Source organism: Thamnophis sirtalis, unplaced genomic scaffold (assembly GCF_051295495.1).
Source record: "Thamnophis sirtalis isolate CommonGarterSnake01/CBP01778 unplaced genomic scaffold, rThaSir2_p1.2 scaffold_2, whole genome shotgun sequence".
Classification (NCBI taxonomy): Eukaryota; Metazoa; Chordata; class Lepidosauria; order Squamata; family Natricidae; genus Thamnophis; species Thamnophis sirtalis.
In genome coordinates this window covers 159,421,940-159,445,731 of record NW_028261382.1, presented here as the reverse complement: position 1 = coordinate 159,445,731, position 23,792 = coordinate 159,421,940, and the positions used below count along the sequence as shown (strand labels likewise).

At 36.6% G+C, this 23,792-nt stretch overlaps 1 protein-coding gene across 1 annotated transcript in view; it reads left to right on the top strand.

Moving 5' to 3' along the window:
- Window positions 1-23,792, top strand: part of RTTN (rotatin) — a 100,874-nt gene that overhangs the window by 31,051 nt on the left and 46,031 nt on the right. The window contains exons 21-33 of the mRNA XM_087707317.1: window positions 241-329; window positions 1,745-1,862; window positions 2,150-2,246; window positions 4,752-4,820; window positions 5,334-5,522; window positions 6,153-6,392; window positions 7,081-7,225; window positions 8,793-8,947; window positions 9,415-9,634; window positions 10,995-11,123; window positions 12,768-12,875; window positions 19,325-19,483; window positions 20,472-20,543. Of these exons, the coding sequence (XP_087563443.1) occupies window positions 241-329; window positions 1,745-1,862; window positions 2,150-2,246; window positions 4,752-4,820; window positions 5,334-5,522; window positions 6,153-6,392; window positions 7,081-7,225; window positions 8,793-8,947; window positions 9,415-9,634; window positions 10,995-11,123; window positions 12,768-12,875; window positions 19,325-19,483; window positions 20,472-20,543 (1,790 nt within the window). The remainder of the gene's footprint in view (window positions 1-240; window positions 330-1,744; window positions 1,863-2,149; window positions 2,247-4,751; window positions 4,821-5,333; window positions 5,523-6,152; window positions 6,393-7,080; window positions 7,226-8,792; window positions 8,948-9,414; window positions 9,635-10,994; window positions 11,124-12,767; window positions 12,876-19,324; window positions 19,484-20,471; window positions 20,544-23,792) is intronic.

Here is a 23,792-nt window from a genome sequence, read left to right as displayed (position 1 = left end):
AATTAAGATGGGAATATTTGAAAGATTGACAGGGAATTGAAATTGACCAAAAATCAGGGTTTTGATTCACTATTTAAATGTATTTAATGATTGCAGGAAGGAGACACAAGTACTAATCCATACCTAGTTTATCTAATACCCAGTGCCTATTTAAAGATAAAGCAATTTTGAATCAATCTGAATTCAGTGTTATATGTTGTTGTAAAGTGTGTATATGGAAAGTTATTTTTTTTCTTCCAGATTCTAAATTGCATCCAATTATCAAAAATATGGGGGCAGTGGAAAGAATTCTTGCTTATTTTACTAAGTGTGTTGCTCAGGATGGCAAGGTAAATCTACTTGGATTTTTCTTTCGGAAGAACCATCCCAAGCCTCCAAATATTGTATGTTCAGTCAAATAATTTTAGATAGGAATTAAATATTTTCTGTTTGGAATATGAGGATTATTATCTCAAGATGGTGACTTAAACATGTGGAGTGCAATGAAAGGCAACTGCAGTGTCTAATTCTTTGATTCTATTATCACTTCCAGCTTGTAAAAAAAAGCTAAATAAATGCTCATATAGAAACTTGCCATTTAAAACAGCATGTTTAAATAAGCAGAAGAAGAAAGGAGCTAATATGGAACCCCAGACTCATGTGTCTTCCTCTTCCCTCTCCTCTTTCTATTTGATTAGGAAGCAGAATAGTTTGTTATAATTTAGCTGATCTCCAAGTTTAAAAAGTAGCAGTCATAAGTGGCTATATCACAAATGGCTAAAGACCATTCCAAATTGTTACCTTATTTAGGAATTTATTCATTAAAAATGCTAGGATTTCATTTCTTTTTCTAAAATACCACATATACGAGGTCCATTTTCCTCATAGAAAGCTATATATATATATAAAAAAAAAACCCATCAGCTTACCTTCCAGGCAGGAAGTGAAGAATGATGAAAATTAGGAAAATACTATTTTTTTTTCTTGTCTACACTGGTACACTGTAATATCATTAGTAGCCATGTGCAAAGATAGGTGGGTCATGGCAGTGGGCTGAAGAAAAGTGAGGAGCTCAGAAAGGAATGATGGTTAAATCCTATTGAAATTCAGATGGTACAGGGACTAGATAAATTTATGTGGTGATTCTCAACTCATTGTGGCTCAAGGACTGCAGGAGTAGCCAAATTAGCGCCCTCATTTATTAAATATTGAATAAAGTGTTTAGTTTTTCTTCATGATTTAAATGATGCCAAAACCGATCAAGCCCAGCTTCAGAGATCTTAGAACGATATTACTTGTATATATAAAAATGGTTTGTTCAGTTTCATGATTACAATACAATTTGCCCAGCAGAAACTAATTTTGTAAATAAATTTAGAAGGGTTTTAATTAAAACATTAATAGAAACCCTCATTTAATTTAATTCTATTTATCTGTGAATTGGGGTAAAATATTAAAAGTCCTTGCAAATTTTAATCTATATTTGATGGTTTGTGCCATAAAAGCAAACAAAGAGGCTTGCTTCAAAAATGTGTCACAGATTATTTCTATTGCCTTCCTGTCTTTGGAATTAAATATTAAAATATGGGCTTTTTATGAGAAGTACATTCTCTGGATTTGTGAAAAATGGACTAAAATAACGTACTAAAAGACATTACTGTAACCTTCCAAGGAGTGTTGATTTCAGAGAAGTTTCAGAATGCTTACTCAGTAGGATGCTACTACAGATTTTGCTTAACAAACCATAATTTCTTTTGTTTGACAGATCATGGATTGTATGATGTTGCCATGTCTTGCACTTTTGCGGAAACTTCTCTCTGCTGATCCAGTCAAACGTCTGTCATTGGCTTACCAGCCTTCTGTCTTGCTTGTTTTATTTAGAGGTAACATCATAAAAGCAAAATAAAAAAGTGTAAAAAACATTTGTTTTTATACCTTTGAATTAAGCAATTAAATATCAGGAGGAGTATTTTGTTTCTAAAAAGCTGGATAGATTTGCATTTCCCAGCCTGCAGATTTAGGAGAAAAAATAATATTTCCCATATATCTTGTTGATAGATAAAAAGAGTAAATACTTAATTTTGTTGTTCTTTGAAAATTTGATATTTAGAGTCCTGAAAGTCTTTATGCTGTTAGAAAAAAAACATGTAAATGTCTCTTCTGTTTTCAGTTGCCTTGATATTCCAAGATTATGGTGCTATCAGGAGTGAAACTTCAGTATTACTTTGTCTACTACTTTTTGATGAAGCAGCAAGGAAAGAGATGTGGTAGGGTAATTTGTAGTGATTGGTTCTGTGCTACTTCATTATTCCTGCAAGCAAACTATCCCTTTTATTGCCAGCTACAATATATGTAAATTATAGACAACATTTATGCTTGTATATCATATGCATTCTCTCCCTTCCTCCCTGTCTCCCCCTCTCTTTCTCTCTTTTGCTTGTATTTATCAGATAGTAGACTATAAAGCAGTCGCTGATTGTGTCCTTGCCTTTCACTATAGCACTATTTTAAATTATATGGATGCACACATAATAGTAACATGGTGACCTGCTGACATCTTCGAATAATCAAAACCCTATCATTGCTAGAAATATAATCAGACCTACTTTTCTGCTCACATTAGAGGAAATGTTTCAGGACCTTTTATCCAAAAAAAATCCATCGGTTGCAAGGTGACTAATTAAGATGTGCTAAGGTAATAAATGCAGAACAGAAAGATGTAGCAGATGTTTCCATCCCATGTTAATTGCTGATGGATTAATAAAACATTTGTACTAGAAACTCTTGCCACTAAGGTGTTGTTAAGGGTAATATCTATATTTTTAGTAATGCCGTTATTGCAAAATAGTTTTAGATAACATTGAAATAATAACTCTTCAAATGAAGAGTTGATCCAGATATTCAAACTCGCGTTCTCTTTCCAGTCCTAAGAATCATATTTAAGTCTTTTAGTTAAAATAAATTGTAGTTCTTTTTATAACCGGAAAATTGACCACTTTATTTTAGATAATCTTGCTGGTGTGATTGTTTCAAATACCTTTGGCAGAAATCACTTGATGTTCTATTTCAAGGTGGTCTATTTTATTAGCATCTTGTTCTTTCAGTTCGATACCCCCTCCCCCGAGTTGTTTTTGAAGAGGCACCTATACATTTTATACAAGAAATATTTTAAAAGTTATTTGAAAACAGGATTTTTTTAAAAAAATATTTGTTTACTTAGAGATTTTGTCAGATGTGCATATTCTAGCTTACTGCTTACAAACACTTCTGCTTTGGGATGTTGTATGGAAAGGGGTTTTGCAAGCGAAGAAGCAGGAGGGCACCCAGTGGCAATGAGTGGCAATCTATCTGGTCTTTCATGACCAGACAGCCATATTGTGATTCTTTACGTTTTTCTTCTATCCTGCCTCCTGCTTCCCGGCTTTATATTGCTGATATTACAATACAATACAATACAATACAATACAATAGCAGAGTTGGAAGGGACCATGGAGTCTTCTAGTCTAACCCCCTGCGTGGCAGGAAACCCTATACCGATCCAGACAAATGGCTATCCAACATCTTCTTAAAGACTTCCAATGTTGGGGCATTCACAACTTCTGGAGGCAACCTGTTCCACTGATTAATTGTTCTAACTGTCAGGAAATTTCTCCTCAGTTCTAAGTTGCTTCTCTCCTTGATTAGTTTCCACCCATTGCTTCTTGTTCTACTTCTTCAGGTGCTTTGGTGATTAGTTTGACTCCCTCTTCTTTATGGCAACCCCTGAGATATTGGAACACTGCTATCATGTCCCCCCTAGTCCTTCTTTTCATTAAACTAGACATACCCAGTTCCTGCAACCGTTCTCCATATGTTTTAGTCTCCAATCCCCTAATCATCTTTGTTGCTCTTCTCTGCACTCTTTCTAGAGTCTCCACATCTTTTCTACATCTAGGCGACCAAAACTGAATGCAGTATTCCAAGTGTGGCCTTACCAAGGCATTATAAAGTGGCATTAACCTTTCACAATTACTACTGTTGTGCAAGATACCACCTATACTGTACCTGTGCATTTCGTTTTTGTTGCCTAAATGTAGAACCTTACGCTTTTCACCATTGAATTTCATTTTATTAGATAGTGCCCAATGTTCAAGTTTGTCAAGATCCTTCTGTGTCTTTAGCCTATCTTCTGGAATGTTGGCTATTCCTGCCAGCTTGGTGTCATCTGCAAATTTTATGAGTTCCCCATTTATTCCCAATTTATATGATATTGTAAGGCCTGCAGCTGATGAGATGGAAACCAGAATTTCCCAGGCTAGAAAGCATCCTTATTTCAGTGTTTATCAGCTGTCTTCCAAGATCGTCAAAGAGTAGTTACATAGCTGTCAAATGAGAATGATAAGAGGGAAGAAACCCCGAGAGTTTTCGTTTGGGAGACCCCTATCTTTAAAAAAAGCCTTTGATACTTTTATTCTGGAGATGGTTAAAATCCTCTTTGTGTATCAGGCTTCATTCTCGTCTGGAATGAGAAGTCATGTCAAAGAATCATCTGCTTCTAATTTAGCCACTTCCTGAATAAGAAGAGAGCTAAGGACTTGGATTTGGTACTGAGCCCCAGTGTGAAAGCTGACAGACATAAAGCTGAAATGCAGCTTTCCTTCACTACACTTGAGCATTGCCCTGGGTAGATATGACAGTGCTTAGCTAAACATATATGACATTTAATGCATGTCCTGATTAACAGCAAGTGTCTTCTTTGGTTTTGTTTGAATTCATTTGTTCGTTTTATGCAGGGCTGATACTGTTTCCTGTGATCCTTGTACCATTTCCCACTTCACCTTGCCTGTTGCTGTTGTAAGGAGGTAAAGTTATTATTCATATTAAGAGTTACCCATGCAGAAATACTGGTTTTTGCACTGTTAGGGAAATATTTTAAATAATATGAATGCTAGGCTGGCATTAATTAGAATTATGTGTGAATCTCTATCACTATATTTTGTTAAAAACCATGATTAAAACAAACTTATTCCTTAATTCATTGTGCATATTCAATCAATACACAGAGTGCAAATTATAAATGTTCCTGTTAATTGTTGCTGTTTGTTCAAGGTATAACAAGATGGGGCATAAGAACATTATTTTTAAATTGGATTCTCGTTTATGATGAACTGATTCTACATAATTGATAGATGTAAAGTTGATGTGGGGTACTGTCAGTAACTTGAATAGGAACTCATTTAATATGCCATGTAACAGTAGTGTATAAAGAAATATTTCAGAAGTCTTAAACCCTGACTATAATCAAATAGTCAACAATACAAGTTTTGTTCTCCAAAACTAGTGTCATTTCAATTTGTCCCTTTTTATTCCTAAAGGTATCATCTACCTATTAAAGTCTCTGCATATCATGCTGTCAGTCCTAACTCGGTGGTGTTACCTTTTTCTTGTGAATTCTGGGCCTCGAAACACGTGTCAGATATGCTAAAAATGGCTTGGAACTTGTCTTGGTTCCATGGAGCAGATAATTTAGTTGCGATTGCCAGTTATGAGACAGCAGCAGAACAGTAAGCCATTCATTTTGTTGTTCCAGTTCTGATGTTTCTTCCAATTTATATTTAACAAAGAGCAATCCTGACTTAGTTTTCGGTCTTCACTTGGAAATGTTTATACTTTTGTTTTAATGAATGAAACCATACCATAAAACACTGAAACTCCGGTTGGGAATAGGGTTGGCAATCTTAGATTTCAAATTCTGTCATCTCCAGCTAGTATGATTAATGATCAGGGAGGGAGAAAACAGGAACCCAATAATGTTTTAAAGTCAGCGATTCCTAACAAAGCTTCTAGCCAGTGGTCCGTTCTCCAAATTTTTAGCAAACAATTACACAGGCAGTTCATTTCTACCATATCCTTAGTTTTTCCTTAAACTTTCCATAGCTTCTGATCTTGATTGGGTATATGTTTGTGGTAGTCTTTGTGTATCCAGTGTAAACTTATGAAAAACACAATAGTGAAAGATTTCTTCATGAACTGCCCCATAGAACAAGAAGATCAAATTCTATTTGATGGTTCCAAAAAGATAAAACTTTAAATCAATGTGATGAAAGAAGAAAAAATGAATATGCTATATTGGTTGGTTACTTTAAAATAAATCTTTTAGTTGCCATTTTAATGTTCTTTTTTTTTAATTCCAGATTTTCCAGCACTTTAAAGCTCTCCTCAGAAGATATTATTATCCTTAAGTTAACATGTGCAACCTTCGGTCTACAGGATTGTCTTAATGCCATCACTCAAGCAGCATCTCACGGGGAAGTTAGAGCTGCTGTCACAAAAATGAATTTTTATATTTTGAACGATAGGCTGGCATTAATGTGCAGTGGTAGTCCTTGTGGAGCCACTTTCAAGTCCTTGGCTTGGCAAACAGCATTAAGCAGGTTGGTGTGTAAGAACAAGCTACCTAACTGACTACAAAGCCATCTGTCACTGTAGATTTAGCTTCGACATTTTCAAAGATAGCCAGTTTCTTTAGAATGTTCCCAAACATTTTCCGCAGCAAGAAATGCTTTTGAAAACGGTAAATCAGTTGTATTTAGCAACCAAAAAGGCAGAAGTTTCCACATTCACAGGCTGGCTAAGGATAAAGCAGTGCTAGAAAATATGTTTGGCCCTTTCGCCCTTCCTACTGTAAGCACTGCATTCATCTGCCTGCCAGCATATTGTGAGGCATGCCTAGATCAGTGAGACGTCTGATTTTGGCAATTTTCTGAATATATGATTTGTAAATACAGATGGTTCATGGAGGCTAAATGCATAAAGAATAGGAAAAAAAGATAAAGGCAATACATTTCTTCTTTGACCATTCCTTCTGCTATGTTTTTTTTAAAGTATGGTGTTTAATGGTTGAAACCTTTTGATGTTTATTATTTGTATTATTATGAAAAAAGACCTCTTGCATTCATCTGCTTTGTATTTCTGACATTTATATTTAGCATCAGCACATTGCTGTTTTCAATCTCTTTAAGTTTAACTTTATATTTCACCAAACTACATTAATCATGTAATGCTAGTAACAGGATACTGCTACAAAATGACATGCACGATATCATGGTTTATGCCTAACAGGTTTCTTCAAGTGCTTCCAGCATCTTCAGAGGATGAAAAACTTTTGGCTGATGTCATATGTTTTTTAAACAAGTTTATAAAGGAACAGAAGAATATTTCAGAGTTTGAACACCTAAAATGGATCCTGGATGTGGTCCTGAAGCATGTAAGGATCTTGGGTAACACCTGATTATGTATTTTCACATACAGTGGTAGCTTGGTATTCCACTGCTCTGAAACTTATCAAATCTGGTACTTAGAGCATTTTGATACAAACATTTTGTTCCAATTCTCAACATTTGTTTGGTACTCAGACTTGTTGGTATCGGCTGCCTTGTGACTCACTCACTACATTATTCCTCATGGAAAACATTTGTTTAGTATTCATCATTTTAGGTAGTCAACACATTTCTCGTAACCAATTCACAATGAGTACCAAGGTACTTTCCTGTACTTACATATTTGTGCCTTTGCACTTGTCTCAAAGGACTCTTTATCTCTACTTACTATCTCTACTTACTATACTTACTATGTGTGCATAATAAGTATTAGAAGCAGTTGATAATTTTGTATTTTTTTCTTTTTCTTTTTGGATGGAGCAATCTGTATTGGTAATATAGCTGTCAGTTTCCATTCAGGCAAAGAAAACAAACAAGACGAATAAGCAGGTAGTTCATGGTAAATGTAATCTTTATAAGCCTGTTCCGATACTTCCAACAAAGACACAATGCAAAACACGAGTGAATTAAAGTCAAGCCTGTAATTCCTTACTTCCCTCCACCATTTAAACCCTCCTGTGCCCCACCCTTCTGTGGCCCGCCCTCTCCTATGTGCGCGCAATACACCCAATATACTCCAATGATGTGACAGACCATGCTGGTTTACATTGTCACACGTGTACTGATGCCGTTCCGTATGAAAGTCACTGCAGGATCCGAAGGTCCTTCAAGCTCTCGGTATGGCAGGGAAACAAATGTGGCACAACAGCGATCCAAGTCACAAAGCACTCCAATCACGAATCTCCCCACCAGCAGAATGGCACCAGGACTGACACTAACTTAGGAAATGATAGTTTCTTCCCATAGTATGGTCTCAAATCATGACACTGCATACTGGAATGAATTGGAGGAGAAGGACCCTGATCTTCTGCAGAAAAAAAGACTTTGTCCCATTAGTCATGCATTCATTTATTAGATTTTTATCCCACCATTATTAAAAGTTATCTCATATAAAAATAAGATGCACAAGACTTTCCACAATGAAAAGCACATGCATTAGAAACAATCATGTTTTTTTCTGAATAAAAACCGATTTTAGATCAGGAGAAATGTATGCTTGCCATAGAATGACTATTGTGACAGGAAGTACATTTAAATATATTCACCAAAAGAAAACTCTTCACAAAGTCACTGAATCTGGTAGGTTGTAGCCAAGGAGTTAGTGTCAATTAATAAACCATTTGGTAAATTTGTCTTGTCTCTGCCAGGAAACTCTTACCATCTGCTTGCTTGAATTTTTATATCATTGAAATTAGTTTACTGAATAACTGGTGATCTCCGTCATGCAGCATATTAATTCTGTATAAATTGTTCAGAAAATTTATTCATAAATAGCTTCTTTCTAGTACGAAAAAGCATGTCAACTGCTAGCTTCAAACTGAGTTTTATGCTCTGTTGGAGAATAGACAGTGAAACATGTTCTTTATTGATGTTATGCCTTGATCTCCTGTGCAGAATCCAAAATCTCTATTAGATCTTGTGGTCCCGCCAGAATCTCCGGTCCAAGATGAAGCTGATGAGCTAAAGACAGCTGTAAGACAACAATTGCAGAAAGAATTGATTGCTTTCTTTAACACACTTCTACTCAGGTTCATGTCTGTTACTGACAGGTATGGCATAAAACGAGATACCCAGCAATATAAATCACTAGTATAATTAGTTGATTTTTGAAGTGCAAGATGTGATGTCCCAGGACCACAATCAGCTGCCTCAAAGCTTAATTAGAACCTCAGAAGTCTTTCAGAAGTTTCCTCCTGATTTCTTATCAAGATTTCTGAAGTTGTTTGCAATTGTCTACTTCCTAGGTCTGAGTGGCAATGATTGGCCCAAAGTTACCCAGATAGCTTCCTACCTAAAGTATGACTAGAAATCCTGGTCTCCTGGATACTAGCCTTATGTCTTTACCACTAGACAATCACGTCATGTGATGTAACACAACCTTTTTGCGGAACTGGGGTGGGCGTGGCCTGCACGTGACGCATCTGGCCTGTGGGCCACCAGTTTGACACTCCTGCACTAGACCAAACTGGCTCTCTAATACCCTTTCTTACCATTTTCTCTATTTTTTTTTTAATAGAAAAGATTTGGAACTTACTGGCTATTTCCGAACAGAACTAGCCTTGAAGCTTCTGCAGTATTTGCGAGTAACAGATGCCCCTCATTTCTATGGATTACCTTTCTTGGAAAGGACATTAAATAGTATGGTTCATGTCACAGCACTGCCAGGCTGGAGTTCATACTCTGTCACAGTGGAGCCATTCATGATTTGCAAGAAATACTTAGCTGGGCTTCTTGAGGTAAACAAACAATGGTATTTTTTTTTAATGGTTGGGAAATAAAAAGAGTGGATTGATCCTGCTTTAAACAGAATGGTTGACACTCCAGCCAAGATTTCACCAGAGGGAAGGGGGACAGGTTTCACTATATCCTGTACAATTGGAAGTTTTTCTAGGGAGCTCATCTTTTGAAAACATTTAGTATAGTATTTTATCAGGTTCTGGTCAATGAATAGTTTCATTAATAATTGTTGTATCTTTACATCTCTCATTACTGTAGACTACAAATATGTATCTATAACTAATTTTGAAAACTACACTTGCCATATAATAGTTACCCTTCTGAAGATGAATTAGATATAAAATAGCATATATTGAATAATGCATATTACTTGGTTAATTTCTTTTTAAAAAGCCTAATCCTCAGATCATTTGCTTTGTGAGAGCACCACAAATTGACTCTAAGATTTTAACATAGAGCCCAGCAGAATAGAATATTTTTAATTGTTATGTGTAATTTAAATATTATATGTTCATCATTGTGTTAAAAAAAACCAAACTCACAGCTGAAAAAAGTCTTAGAGCAACTTGTGTGTTATTAATAAGAAAAAGATCTTCCTGCTGGACTGCAGTCTAAATGAGAGATCAGGAAAGAATGGAGACTTACAATGTGAGAAGGGATTTTGTAGCAGTTTTTAGGTTAGTATACTTAATTGCAACAAAATGAGTAAGGGGGTGAGTGAATTAGCTTTTCTCAGCCATAATTCATTTGATCAGATCCATTTCCTGCTACACCTGTTATCTATCCCTTAAAAATAACAGAAATTTTTATTAAAGGCATCCTATGTCACATCTAATTTGAGTTTATGCAGAGTTTAGAAAGTGAACTTAACGATAATTTTAAATAAGCAGAATAAAATTATCACACTCCAGATCTTTAGACATACATTATGCAGGCATAATTCTTTCAAAGGAAATATTATCTCTCACAGTTTATATACCCAGATATATTGCACGATAGCTGTCAGCTCTTCAGGCCTTGATTAAAATTCTACAGGCTTTTAAACTCTTCCACTTTTTGCATATCCCCAAAGTGACACAATTAATACATTTTTTTTGCATCTTACATCTGGCCAGCGTCCAGTAAGGACAAGAATTTATAATTGCTGAATGTATGCGTTGAGAGAGCCGAAACTATTTCCGAATTCAGAAAGAACAGAATTTGCATGTAAACGAAGTTTCATTTCCCCAAGCAGCCGTCAAAACTGTTCCAGAGTTTAACTTTAAGGATTGATAAGCTGATATTTGTGACAAAGTTGTGATGCCTTTGAATAGCAGGTTTTTGTGTTGTTGTTGATGTTTTTTTTGCTTCTCCTGTCAGGTCATCTCATCTTTTTATGTTGAGTGGGGAGGCAATGCCATGTCTTTCATGGGAAAAGGAGTTACCAAGAGTGCTGTCCTTTGTTTGCTTCACTTGTCCCATGAAATGAGTATTCAGGCTCAAGATGAGGTATGAAAACAATAAAATAAACTTCTCTTTGATTAGTACATTGCTTAGTACAGGCCTGTTTGGAACAGGGCCATGCAACAGGTCTATTTGGAACAACAAGCCTGTTTGGAACAGGGCCACGCAAGTGGCGGGTCAGTGTCTGCGTGCACGCAATACTCCCCTCATACCAGTGGTGGCCACTCACACAAATGGAACTATGTGGGCAGGGAACTATCTCCTCTTCTACCACCTGCCCTCCCCCCAAGCGAGAAAGGGTGGGCAATGGGCACCGCTGGCTCAGTATAACTTTTTTCACACCTCACTATTCTTGATACTATTTTTTACATTGCAGCATGAATATTTTATTTTTGGCTTGTAAGAAGTGGAACCATTTAGTATTTAAGAAGGACCATTGCCCTCAGTACTGATGATTGACTAAATATATAGTAAAGTTTAAAATAATGTATGGAGGTTATAGGACTAGATACTTAAAATTGATTGGTTGGTAAATTTTAGTTTTTTTTTTTTTCCTTTTTCCCCTTTAGACACTGATAAACATTTTTAATGCATAACAGTTTATTGTAATTGTCCACTTTATGCATTCAGTGGAATAAAAGTCAGCATACCTATAACTTGAAATTTGACTATGCAACATCTGATCAGTTTGTTCATCTTATATGCTTATATGCAAATTAAATTTTAGTTCTAGACAGCTGCGCCTGTTTGCTTTGGTGCTATATTATAATAGAGATATGAGTATTCTCTGACCCTTGGGCCATATATGGGCTCCATCTAATATCAAAAGTCCTCTATCAGTGATAAGTCCAGTTTTCTAGTAAGAGTAATGTATTATTTCAGCCTTTTGATGATGAGAAGGAGAACTGTCAAAAAGTAAGGTGAACTGATATCTTCATTTGTTTTTTGAAGTCTGCTTTTGTTACATTGATGTGTAACCACCACTATATTTAAAGGAATGTAACTGAACTAAAAATAACAGTGTCCATAATTGTTGGGAGAAACTGAAAGTAAGAAGAATGAGAAGAACATACCTAGAAATTAAGCTTTTCTCCAGTAAAAAAGTTCCAGAAACCTATTATATAGAACCTTTTTGTTCAGTTTCAGAGCTATTTCCTCCAGTGAATAAATATACTGTAAGGACTCTTTTCCAACTAGGCTAGATGAAGTAGAGTTAGTTACATTCCTACAAAAGATATAGACTCTATTTTTTGTTTTGTATTCAATGTTCCTTAGGTTTTTAACTGTATATTCAGCTTAATTTAATAAACAATAACCTTTAATAAAACTTTAGTATTAAATTAGCATAACTTTTTCATACATTTATAACGCCAAATATAAAATGCAATTTTGTAAAGGAAGTGAAATTAGTTCCTGGTTTTATTTTTACGATACCTCCATTTTTCCTAACTTTACTACATTATTCGGTGATCTTTTCCCCTGTGCTTTTAATATACAAAATATACTAGTATTCTTTTATTATGTGTGCTTTTAAGCACTGGTTTAGGATATGCATTTCACTGACTCAAAAAGTTCATAGGTATAAATGGTTGGAAAATATATAAACAATTTGTAGTATATGTAAACTGAGTTCAGAGAGAATCCGAAAATTGTTTGTTTGGTTTTTAATAGAAATAATTTCTTTCATAGGATTGGGTTTCACTCTGGTTCTTGCCATATGATACCAGTGAAGAACAAGGTCAATTTCGACAAGGCTTAGCATGGCTCATTCCATTATGGGTAGACAGAGACCCCGAGGTTAGTAAAAATCACATCTTTTATTGCGTATTTTTCCATTGTCATGGCCATAATAGTGTTGTTCTTCTAGTGAAAATATTATTTACCAACTTGGCTCCCAGGCTTGTAACTGCAGAGGTAGGAAATAATGATCTTAGCAATTGTGTGGTTATTTCTTGATTCAGCATCAACCGTGGAAAGAACTTTAGATTGTTTCGTCCTTGTGTTACTGTTTATCTGTACCACAACCACAGCATACAAAGGAGAAACTTTCCTTTTGTTGCTTTGCAAGCCCAAAGAACAAATGAATTCTCCGTAACCTTTCCTGGCCATATAACATGGGTCCTCAAACTATGGCCCAAGGGCCACCTGCGGCCTGCCGAAGCCATTAATCTGGCCCGCACAGGATCATGAGGCTGCCCTGCCTACATCGCCCCACCCACTCTTTGGTCCCAGAAGCCCAAAAACGGGCTGTTTTCACCCATTTTTTGTCTGCAGAATGCTTCTGGAGTGGAAAATGGAGTGCACAGATGCCCCGGGAGGCCAAAAAACAGGCCTGTTTTTTACCTTCCCCACATTCAGAAGATAGAGAAAGAGAGAGAGAAAGACAGAGAGAGACTTGTTGATTGTAAGCTCCTGTTGGCTAAGAAGAATTGCTGCAAAACTGAATTTCCTGAGTTGGACCATTAGACTCCTAAACAAATGAAAAAATAATCTAGTAAAAAGAAAAGTCAACCTAAAGAGCAACATGCAACAAAAGCAAATAAAACATCCCCAGGAGCAAAACAAATTAAAGTTTAATTTGTGTGCATTGTTTAATGGATTGCTAAATTGGCCACACCCACCTAGTCACATGACCTAGCCACACCCACCCAGTCACATGACCACCTAGCCACACCCATCCAGTCAGTCCGGCCCCCCAACAGTCTGAGGAACCGTGAATTGGCCCCGTTTGTAAAGTTTGAGGACCCCTGCCATACAACATCGGATTAATGCCAATAGAGGCAGGATCTTTTAAAGCAAAACTGATGGCGATCATTTTTTCTTACCCTTTCATTGACATGTACACAAATGATTATTAATAAACTAGCTGCTTTTTTCTGCCTTGAATTTTGGAAAGAAATCAAATGGGAATTTGCTGCATTTAAGGCTTCCCAATTAACAGAAGTATTTCATCTTTTTGAAGAGGCTTCAGAAATCACCTACTTGTTCTTAAAATATTTAAATAACATTGTTTGCTCTGCCGTAGGCCTCAATCACTTGTGAGATGCTTTTCTTTTTTATTTGGGATAGTTAGGGAAAGAATCAGAAGTCTGTAACATAGTCACCATTATGATCAAATTCTAAATTGTTCTGGCAATTGTCAGCTACTGGATAAATAAGGAAGGCAGATGTTTTGCTTGTGTGCAAAGATTAGCATACAAAATGACACAGCTTTTGAAAAACAAGAACTAAAATTAGATAGAAATTATTCCTTTGCACTGCCCTAATCTAACTTCTGCTGCAGAATAAGAATTTTCATTGTGTTTTGCCTGGTATCCAGTGCCTGGTATCCTAAGCTGTTATAGTGTGTGTGTGTGTGTGTGTGTGTGTGTGTGTGTGTGTGTACGCGCGCACACACACACACACTCCATTTAATTGAATGTGTGGATTGGATATCTGGTTCACACTGGCTTTTTGATGTGCTCTTTAGTACTGAAAATGTTCACTCAAAGCTTTTGAACAAGGAGGGAATGGGTATGGAGTTCTTTTTTTCAGTGGTTGTGGATAAATTGAATGAGAGAGAAAAAAGAGAAGGAGTAATTGAAGGGAAACAGTTATTATTATAGCTAAATAATTACAGTAAAAATAAAGGAAGGAACTGGATTAAATAATTTTGACTTTCTGAAGTTATATTGTCCACTTATAAACTAAGATGGCAGTTGGAAGAACAGCTGTTCTAACAATTTCCTTCTTGTCTCTCTGCATTGGTCAATATGAAAAGTATGAATTACAGAAGAAAATCCCATAAGGAATACTGTATTTCTGGTTTCAATTGTATGTTAATCTTTAAGATCTTCTGAATTAATGTATGTATTTGAATCCAATTTTTTTAGCTGTTTTACATGGCCACCAAGGATGATAAAAACTCCCTTGTTGTTCACATTTCCAACATACAGTTGAGGTATCTCTATACATTTAAGATTATGTTTCTAGTGGCAAATACCAAGGATGCATAATTTAATTTTTTTTAAAAAAAATCTTAAGAATATATATGTAAGTTGATGATGGCTAATCATGGATTCAAATCTGTTTATTAGATAAAGTTATAATTTTCTCTATTTTATGTTCTAGTGCAGTGGTTCCCAAAGTGGGCGGTACCGCCCCCTGGGGGGATGACTTAGGGGGGTGCTAAGAGGCAAGGGAGGTGGCAGAGGAGTGTTGGAGGTGTTCTGCTGTACTGTACTCCCGACTCGCCTACCTTAGCGTGTAGGTGCTGAAGAGAATGCGATAGGACCGAAAGCGATAGTCCTTCCCTGCACGGCTTGTGTGGAGGTGGCGGCTCAGTCTTGTCTCACCAGGAACTGGCGATGCCACGCCTTTGGGAAGGGTTGGGTCTCGCACGCACCTTCAATGGGTGGAAGGGCTGGGTTCTTCTTCATCGCACGAGACTGGCAGTTAAAACTGCTCCTCCAGCTGTGGGGGGGGCAGCAGCCGTGAACCCCTAAATGTAGCGATGGAGTTGTCTTCCCTGCTTTTCGCCGGCTTTGCCACCTTCCTTCTCCGCGGCCCCCTGTTATTTAACGAATGGGCATGTGGGTGAACAGCTTCACAAGAGCCGAAGGTCCTGTCCCACCCGACATGAGCGCATGGAGACCCTCAGCCGGTCTGTCATGCTGGTTAGAAACTGAGCTGCCTCCGTAAAAAATTGCAGAGGAAGCTGAAATTTTGGGATGTGATTCTAAGAGGAAGAGCATCTAGGATTGAACAGCGTACAAAAGAGGTTGTGGATTGTAATCCTTTCATGCTGGGGCAGGGCATGATTTTGCAACTACTTCATAGATGCATGTTTTTTTCTATATTATTAGTATTGTTAATAGGGTTCTTTTTAAAATCATCTGGATTAATAAACAATCTTAGTCTTGTCCACTGCTGGAAATACTCCAGAAAATGTGTTTTAAATGTGCCGAGGTGGCGCAGTGGTTAAATGCAGCACTGCAGGCTACTTCAGCTGACTGCAGTTCTGCAGTTCGGCTGTTCAAATCTCACCGGCTCAAGGTTGACTCAGCCTTCCATCCTTCCGAGGTGGGTAAAATGAGGACCCGGATTGTTGTTGGGGGCAATATGCTGACTCTGTAAACCGCTTAGAGAGGGCTGAAAGCCCTATGAAGCAGTATATAAGTCTAACTGCTATTGCTATAAATTAGTAATAATTTTTATAGCATTAGCTGGCTGGCTGATCTGCTGAAAGAGGGAGGCACATTTTGTTCAGAATAGTTTGTGGAATTGAGACAAGTGGTTCTCAAGCATTGACATACCTAATAAAAATAGTTTACAGTGCACTTTAACATCATGTCCTGACTACATCCTTGTGTTCCCCCCCCCAAAATGAATTGTCATTGCCCTGATCTCATTCCCAGTAATGAGTGAAATATCTTTAATCATTAGTTGTACTAGCTATAAAGTGGCATTTGTATCCTTTCCTATTGACTTTGCTTGTCAGAAGGTCACAAAAATGATCAACATGACCCTGGGACACTGCAACCATCATAAATATGAGTAAGTTGCCAAGTATCTGAATTTTCATCACATGGGCATGGGAATGGTGCAACTGTTATAAGTGTGAAAAACAGTCATAACTCAATTCTTTCAGTGCCATTGTAACTTCATACTGCCACTAAACTAACAGTTGTAAGATAAGGACCACCTTTATTTCACAAATTGCTAGGGAAGATATAAACTTGCTCTCTTCCTGCTTACATTCCAAACTCTGCTATCTCTTTACGCTCTGAAAAGCCTTTTCCCCCCTGCTGCAGACTACAGGTAGTTCTCAGATTATGACTATAATTGAGCCCAAAATTTATTTTGTTAAGTGAATTTTACCCTATTTTATTATCTTTCTTGCCACTTGTTAAATGAATCATTGCACTTGTTACTAACGTTGTTAAGCGAATCTGGCTTCTCCACTGACTTTGCCTTGTCAGAAGGTTGCAAAAGATGATCATATGACCTCGGGACACTGCAACCACCATAAATACAGTGTGAGTCAGTTGCCAAGCACCCAAATTTTGATCTTACGACCATGGGGATGCCACAGTGGTCATAACTGTCAAAAATGGTCATAAGTCACTTTTTCAATACCTTTTCAATGATGAAAATTTTGATCATTTGCTGCTTCATACAGAAGTTCGTTGGCTATCAAAAGGCAACTCTGTGAGACGTTTTTACAATTTTTTTGACATTATTGTGGAGTTTTTTAAAGACAAGAATGCCTTGCTCAGTGGTGAACTCAAAGAGATCAGGCATGACATTGCTTATTTATCAGAACTATTTGCAAAGTTCAATGAAGTGAATTTGCAGTTGCAAGGAAATTAGGTCAATTCTTATTAAGGCCAAATCTGTCATCTCTATGTTTATTTCAAAGTTAACTCTATTCAAGCGCAATATAGGCCGTGCCGAGCTATACCAATTTCTGAGTTTCTCTGAGCTAGAAGAGAAAGGTGGGATACAAGATGATGATCTTCAAGTTTTTTGTGACCATTTGGACATGCTACATAAAGATATGTCTGAGCGATACCAGGATCTTCTTTTGATGGAAATTCCAGATTGGGTGATAAATCCATTTTCAGATACTGAGGAAGATGGGGTAGTGGAGGAACAACTCATAAAGCTGCACAATGACATTGAGCTGAAGCCAAAGTTTAAGAAATCATACCAAGAGTTTTGGTTACAGAAAGAAATTTCTGATCACTATCCTGCACTATAGACAGTGGTTAAGAAGTTCCTTGTTGCATTTCCAACATCATATTTGGTGGAACGTAGCTTCAGTGTGGTCATCCAACTTCTCTCCAAGCAAAGAAATCAACTCCAGATTACTGAATGTGGTGATTTAAGACTCCTGCTAAGTGACTTAAAACCAGACTTTGGGAAACTGGTATCACTTCATCAAGCCCATCCATCACATTAAGAATTTACTGAACAGTGAAGTAGTTACCAAATTTTACTGAGTTTACCAAGTTACTAGTCACTAAGGTTCTTGATAAATGACTATCAGACTTTGAAAACCTGGTATCACTGGATCATGTTCAACAATTTTGTTGAATTAACATTAACTGAAAGGTTTTTAAATAGGATTTTGAATAAATGTGCAATTAATTGTTACAGTTTTGAATTTTACTCTTACTATCTTCCTTCCATCGTGCAAACAGCCCAGTCACATGACGCCCACCAAGCCACACCCACAGAAGCGGTAGAAAAAAAATTGAATTCCACCACCGGGTGGGGGGCACTGAGGATCAGTTTGTAGCACCAAGGGGGCGGTAGACTGAAAAAGTTTGGGAACCACTGTTCTAGTGCATAAAATGTTTTCATACATATGATTGTTAGATTTAGAAATATTTCTTTTTGCTGTTTTAAGCATATTGTGGGGGAAGAGAAAAAAAAGATAAAATTAAATTTAATTTACTGAGATTTTAAATTTGGATTTTTTTTAAATTCTCTTGGGTTTAGGATAAAAAGTTTGTCTTCATGCCATGATATGTGCTACTATAGTTTTGTAGGAAAATGATTAGTTTCTTATGTTTGAAAATATTTATCCTATAAGATTTTGTATATGGACTTTGTATGCTCCATTAATTCCATTAATTTCTAAAAGCATATGTTTAATATTAGCAACTAGGTCAGTGTTGGCAAACCTTTTCAGCATCAGGTGATGAAATGAGAGCATGCACACACAGGAGAGCGCTGGAAACCAAAAGAACAGCTGCCAAGTACACATGTGTGGGAGAACTGAAAACTGGAAGAGCAGTTCCACAGTGCACATGCGCTCAGTAGGAAGCAGAGCTTCCGAGTTCCAGAATGTGCATGCGTGCTGGTCATCTGGTCTTCTGGTTTCTGGCGCTCATGCACCCCAGGGAGCTGCTCTTCCGGTTTCTGATGCTCCCATGTACATGAAGACCAGCTGGCCGGAACCAGGAAGAGCAACGTACTACCGTGCCCAGCGAGATTGCTCTGTGTGCCACTTCTGACATGCATGCCATAGGTTCACCAACACTGAACTAGGTTGAGGCAAATAATTTAAAAATGATACTATTAAAGCAGTACTTAATTTAAACAGTTACTTATAAATCATCAACATGCTATATAAAATGCATTAAAAAGTTTAGTGGGAAGATGAGTTATAATACATAGCATCCAGATGTGTGCTTTAAGATAAGCAGCCACACAAATATTTAAATAAATTTAATGTGTTCTTTTTTCATTGCTATTAGGTAAAGTTCACTTCACTTGCAATAGGATCAGCACTTACATCACTAGACGTGGGCTGCTTCGCTTTAGCAGAAAGTTGCCAGAACATATCAGGAGGATTATGGGGAACTGTAATTAACATCCTTCTGGATAAATCCGAATGCAGCATGGTGCGAAGAGAGGTTTGTAAATCCCAGAAATGTAAACATGAATTTTCAACTGATTATAACTTGGTACTTGCTTGGGTTGAATCAAGTGCCTAGGTCATTTATCTAGAAGAGCATGGACTGTGCCCTTAGCTTTTGCCTGTCTCCCTTTCTCTTCTGAAAAGATTATCCAAGAAATAGTGAACAATGAAAACAAGTACAGTGTGGAATTAAAGGCAAAACTTTGTCAGTGGATTATTCTTATATGAATAGTGCTAGATCTGCTACATTAGATAATATTTCTCCAAATCCTAGGTAATCAGATCCCGAACCTGGGCTGTCACCTCTCCTGACAAGACAATGGCTGAGCGATTGCCCCTCCCCCTTACACACACACACACACACACACACACATATTTATTCCTATATCCAATAGGTTCACTGCATCAATTTTTGAATTTGAGTAAGACCTTTCTTACTCCTATTTTTCATAGAGCATAAGATGCCTTTAGACAGGCCATCTAGGTGTTCTGGGATTGCAGTTTCCCAGGAGGGAAATGTAAAATAATGAAACCCATTTTTCATAATAATTTTAAGGGATACCTCATTTTCTCCACAGCGTAAACCAATAAAGTTAGCCATTATGAAAAATTAAGCAACATGAAGCAATTTTCAGACTGAACTGTAACAATTAAAACATTAGCACTAAAAATAAGTTTAATTGTAGCTGAATTACAAATACTTTCATCTTTTTAAACTGTCAATCTGTGTAAGAACTTGTTAGAAAAATTACATTACAGAGAAAGGAAATTTTCCATCTCTGCTTCAATTCTACTAAAGAATGCAAAATTTGATTCCTTTTTAAATAATCCACTCCATGGCCAAAAGCTTAAAACAGAAAAATTATGACGTATTAATTTAATGTATCCTTTGCATTGCATTGATTCAGTATGTACTAGCCTAGATTCTTTTAAATGCAGCCAGATGGCACTGTTGATGTTTGTCTTCTTTTTTTTCTTTGTAGGCTGCATTTATTCTTCAGAATCTTTTGGTTATCCCACTGCCCAGTGAAGAGGCTAAAGACTCCAATTGGCAGGTGACTGGTTGACTTTATATGTTATTACTGCTCATCAATAGGATTATGCACAGCAATTTGTAATTTAGCAAGAGTACAAGCTGTTTTAGATGTACCTAGATGTGAAATTGTACATAATTTAACAAATACCTTGTTAATAGAGAAGCAAAAGGTTTTTTCTCCTAGTCTTGTTGTCCCTCAAACAAAGCTTTCTATATTAGACGAAAACAAAAACTTGGTGGTTTTCAAGTTAAGCTAACTTTAAAAGTAGATTTAGAAATGTCTTGAAAATAGACCCATCATTCAAATAAGATTCACAAGTATTTTCATTTTAAAAAAACATAACTGAATTCAGTTTCCCTGATAAATGTAATTTAGTTGTAATTTACTATCATAGAAGCAGTGTTCCAAGGCCATAGAATTACATGGTTTTTTTCATATAAGGTCAAAGATACAAGTGTGATCTCTGAGAGGAAAATCCACCATCACATTCCTTCTTCCTTGCTCTTAAACTGATTGGATTGAATTTGCTTTATGTATTTTATGTTACAAATATTTGTCAAGATTTTCCCATCAAAATGCTTTCCACAGTGGTTCAGAATTAATTTATGGGTTGATGATGGCCCAAAACAGGGATGGGGAACTATGGCCCTTTTACAATCTGTGAACTTCAAGTCCCAGAATTCCTGAGCAACATGAGATCATGCTGCTTGAGAATTGTAGTGGGGGGGAATTTATGAAACAAAATGTAACACAGCTTTTTAAAGCTGCCTTTGGAATGCCTGATACTGTTGATATAATATGATAGTATCATATTCGCCCTGTCTCTGTTCTCCTCAAAGTTGGACTTAGAAAAGGGGAAGTACTAATAAGCGGGTATTCTTTTTTCAATGATTTTATTACAGTTTATATTATATAGGTCAAACTTATACAACTACAAAATATATACATTAAAGAAAAACAAGTAAAAAATAAGGTGCAGAAGAAAATTAACCGAGATAAAAGGTAAAAATAAAAATAAAAAATCCTCCCCTTCATCCCGAGCAAGTATAATCAATGTTAAGAATTTACCACTGTTGGTTAAAATCAAACAGCTCTTCATTCCATAACTTTCCCCAGTATCTATAAAGCCATCTTTAAAACCTCATCCCTCACTATTTAAACAGTAAAAGTCCAGCAGGGGTTATCAGAAATGACAACCTAAGTATCACAAATTATCTGTTGCACCCAGATGAACCCATCCTTTCTCTTTAAATAAATCTCATCTCTCTTGAAATAATAAAAATTCCACCCCACTCAAAAATAATTAAGCATTGCCAGAAATAGCCATCATAATCCAGTCCTAATCAAGAAGCTTTTCAACATTCCTCAAAATAATCTTTTAACCTTAGTCAAATAAATTAATTTTATATACTTTCTGTGGACAGTCTTTTAAAATCCTCAAAGAAAGTTCTAGAATCAGTCTTTGCATACACTTTTCCTCTCTGAGTTGTTTTCTTCATTTTTATCAAGCCCTCTTTATACTTCCAATGTAGCAACCCCAGCAAACCCCTCTTGTAAATTCAGTGTAAGGGAATAATCCAAATAACTTGTCTGGTTTATTATTTGTTTGTTTTTTTCAATTTTGAATAATCATCTTTCATTTTTTTGTTTCCATCTCTTACAAACTCTGATTTTTAATTCCATCTATAAATCAATTTCAGTTTTATTCAGTGGGGCTGAATCCTCCGTAATTACACCAGCACTGCTAATTAAGAGTTAAATTGGTCAAAAACTTCATGTTACCATGAATGAAATAGAATTCTTTCAAAGTAGACTTCTGGTGCCCTCTAATGTCTAATCTTCAAAGTCTTTTGAATCAGCACAGATTATAAACAGAACATTTTTCCCCAAGGGAGAGAATCCTTTCAATCAATGTCCAAATCTTAAATCTGTTTGAAACTTTCCAAAGCCAAGGGTAATCACCCTCTTGCTGTATATTCCAGAAAATACAGGTCTTTATACTTGTAGTTAAACTGCTTTTTAAAGAAGAAGGAGGCCCTTTGGAACGAGCTCCCCGTGGAGATTCGTACCCTCTCCACCGTCCAAGCCTTCCGCATAGCCTTGAAGAACTGGCTCGCCCGTCAGGCCTGGGGATAAGGATAGTTACCCCTCCCGAATGATGAATGTATGTTGCCTACCATTTTATTATATGTTTCTATCTTGATGTTTGTATTCCCCCCTTCCCAGTTTTATGTGAGCCGCCCTGAGTCCCCTCAGGGAAAAGGGCGGCCTACAAATTCTAATAAAACTCAAAAAAAAAAACTCTAAAGTTGGATGAAGAGTTGGACCAGCGATTTTCATAAAAGTTGCCAGTCTGAAAGTTCTTAATCTTTAAAGAAAGCTAAATACATTTTAAATAAATATTTATTTAACAAATAAATACAATTCAAAGTGATTTTAGAGTTGAATTTAAAGTCCTTATAGGCAATATTAGTGGCTGTATACACAATGTAATGTTGTGACTCCCAGTTGATAGCAAGCCTACTGCAAAAACACAGTTCCTGCCATCCCCTCACAAAAAAAAGCAGCTACATGGAGCACATATGGATGAGCAGATTATCTCTCTTTAACGCCAGATAAATTTCAGCTGCCCTGTTTCTCCAGTTGGGCATTTTCTTTACCACTCACTGGAAGTTTAAGTCCGCATTCTTCAGTCCTCCTTCAAAAATCACTAATATTCTTACTTCCCTCCCTGCTGAAACTCTATAAACAGACTAGAATGGCCTTTGTTGGCAGTGGGAGACTGTCTTTTTGGTTTAGTAATAAAAGTTATAGAGCCAGAAAACTTTTTTCACAGTTAAAGGAACAAAGGAATCTCCATGACAGCAAGACTCGCTACTTGGACTGATGTTTTACTCTGTTACCCTCAAAGGTAGTGGCATCAAAGAGAGACACGTGAAAGCAGGCATTGACAGAAACTTGGTGTTATTCAAACAGTTGTTTGCGAAATTAATTTTAAAACAACTTAATATAGCTACTTGAAGGACATGCAGATGAAAATGGAATTCCTGCTTTGGGGAACAGTGCCAACCCAGATTAATAATAGACAGTTTGGCAAGCTGCCTACTTGAGGCTTGTCAGTGTGAAGCTGTTATCTTAATGCTTTTTAGTATGCTTGTGATTAACTTTTTAAATTTTTCATGGATGCTTAAGAACTCTCTTTCAACAGTAAATCTGTGCTTTTTAAATAAATCTTATTGGATTGGACCCAGTGAGGGGTGGGGGGGG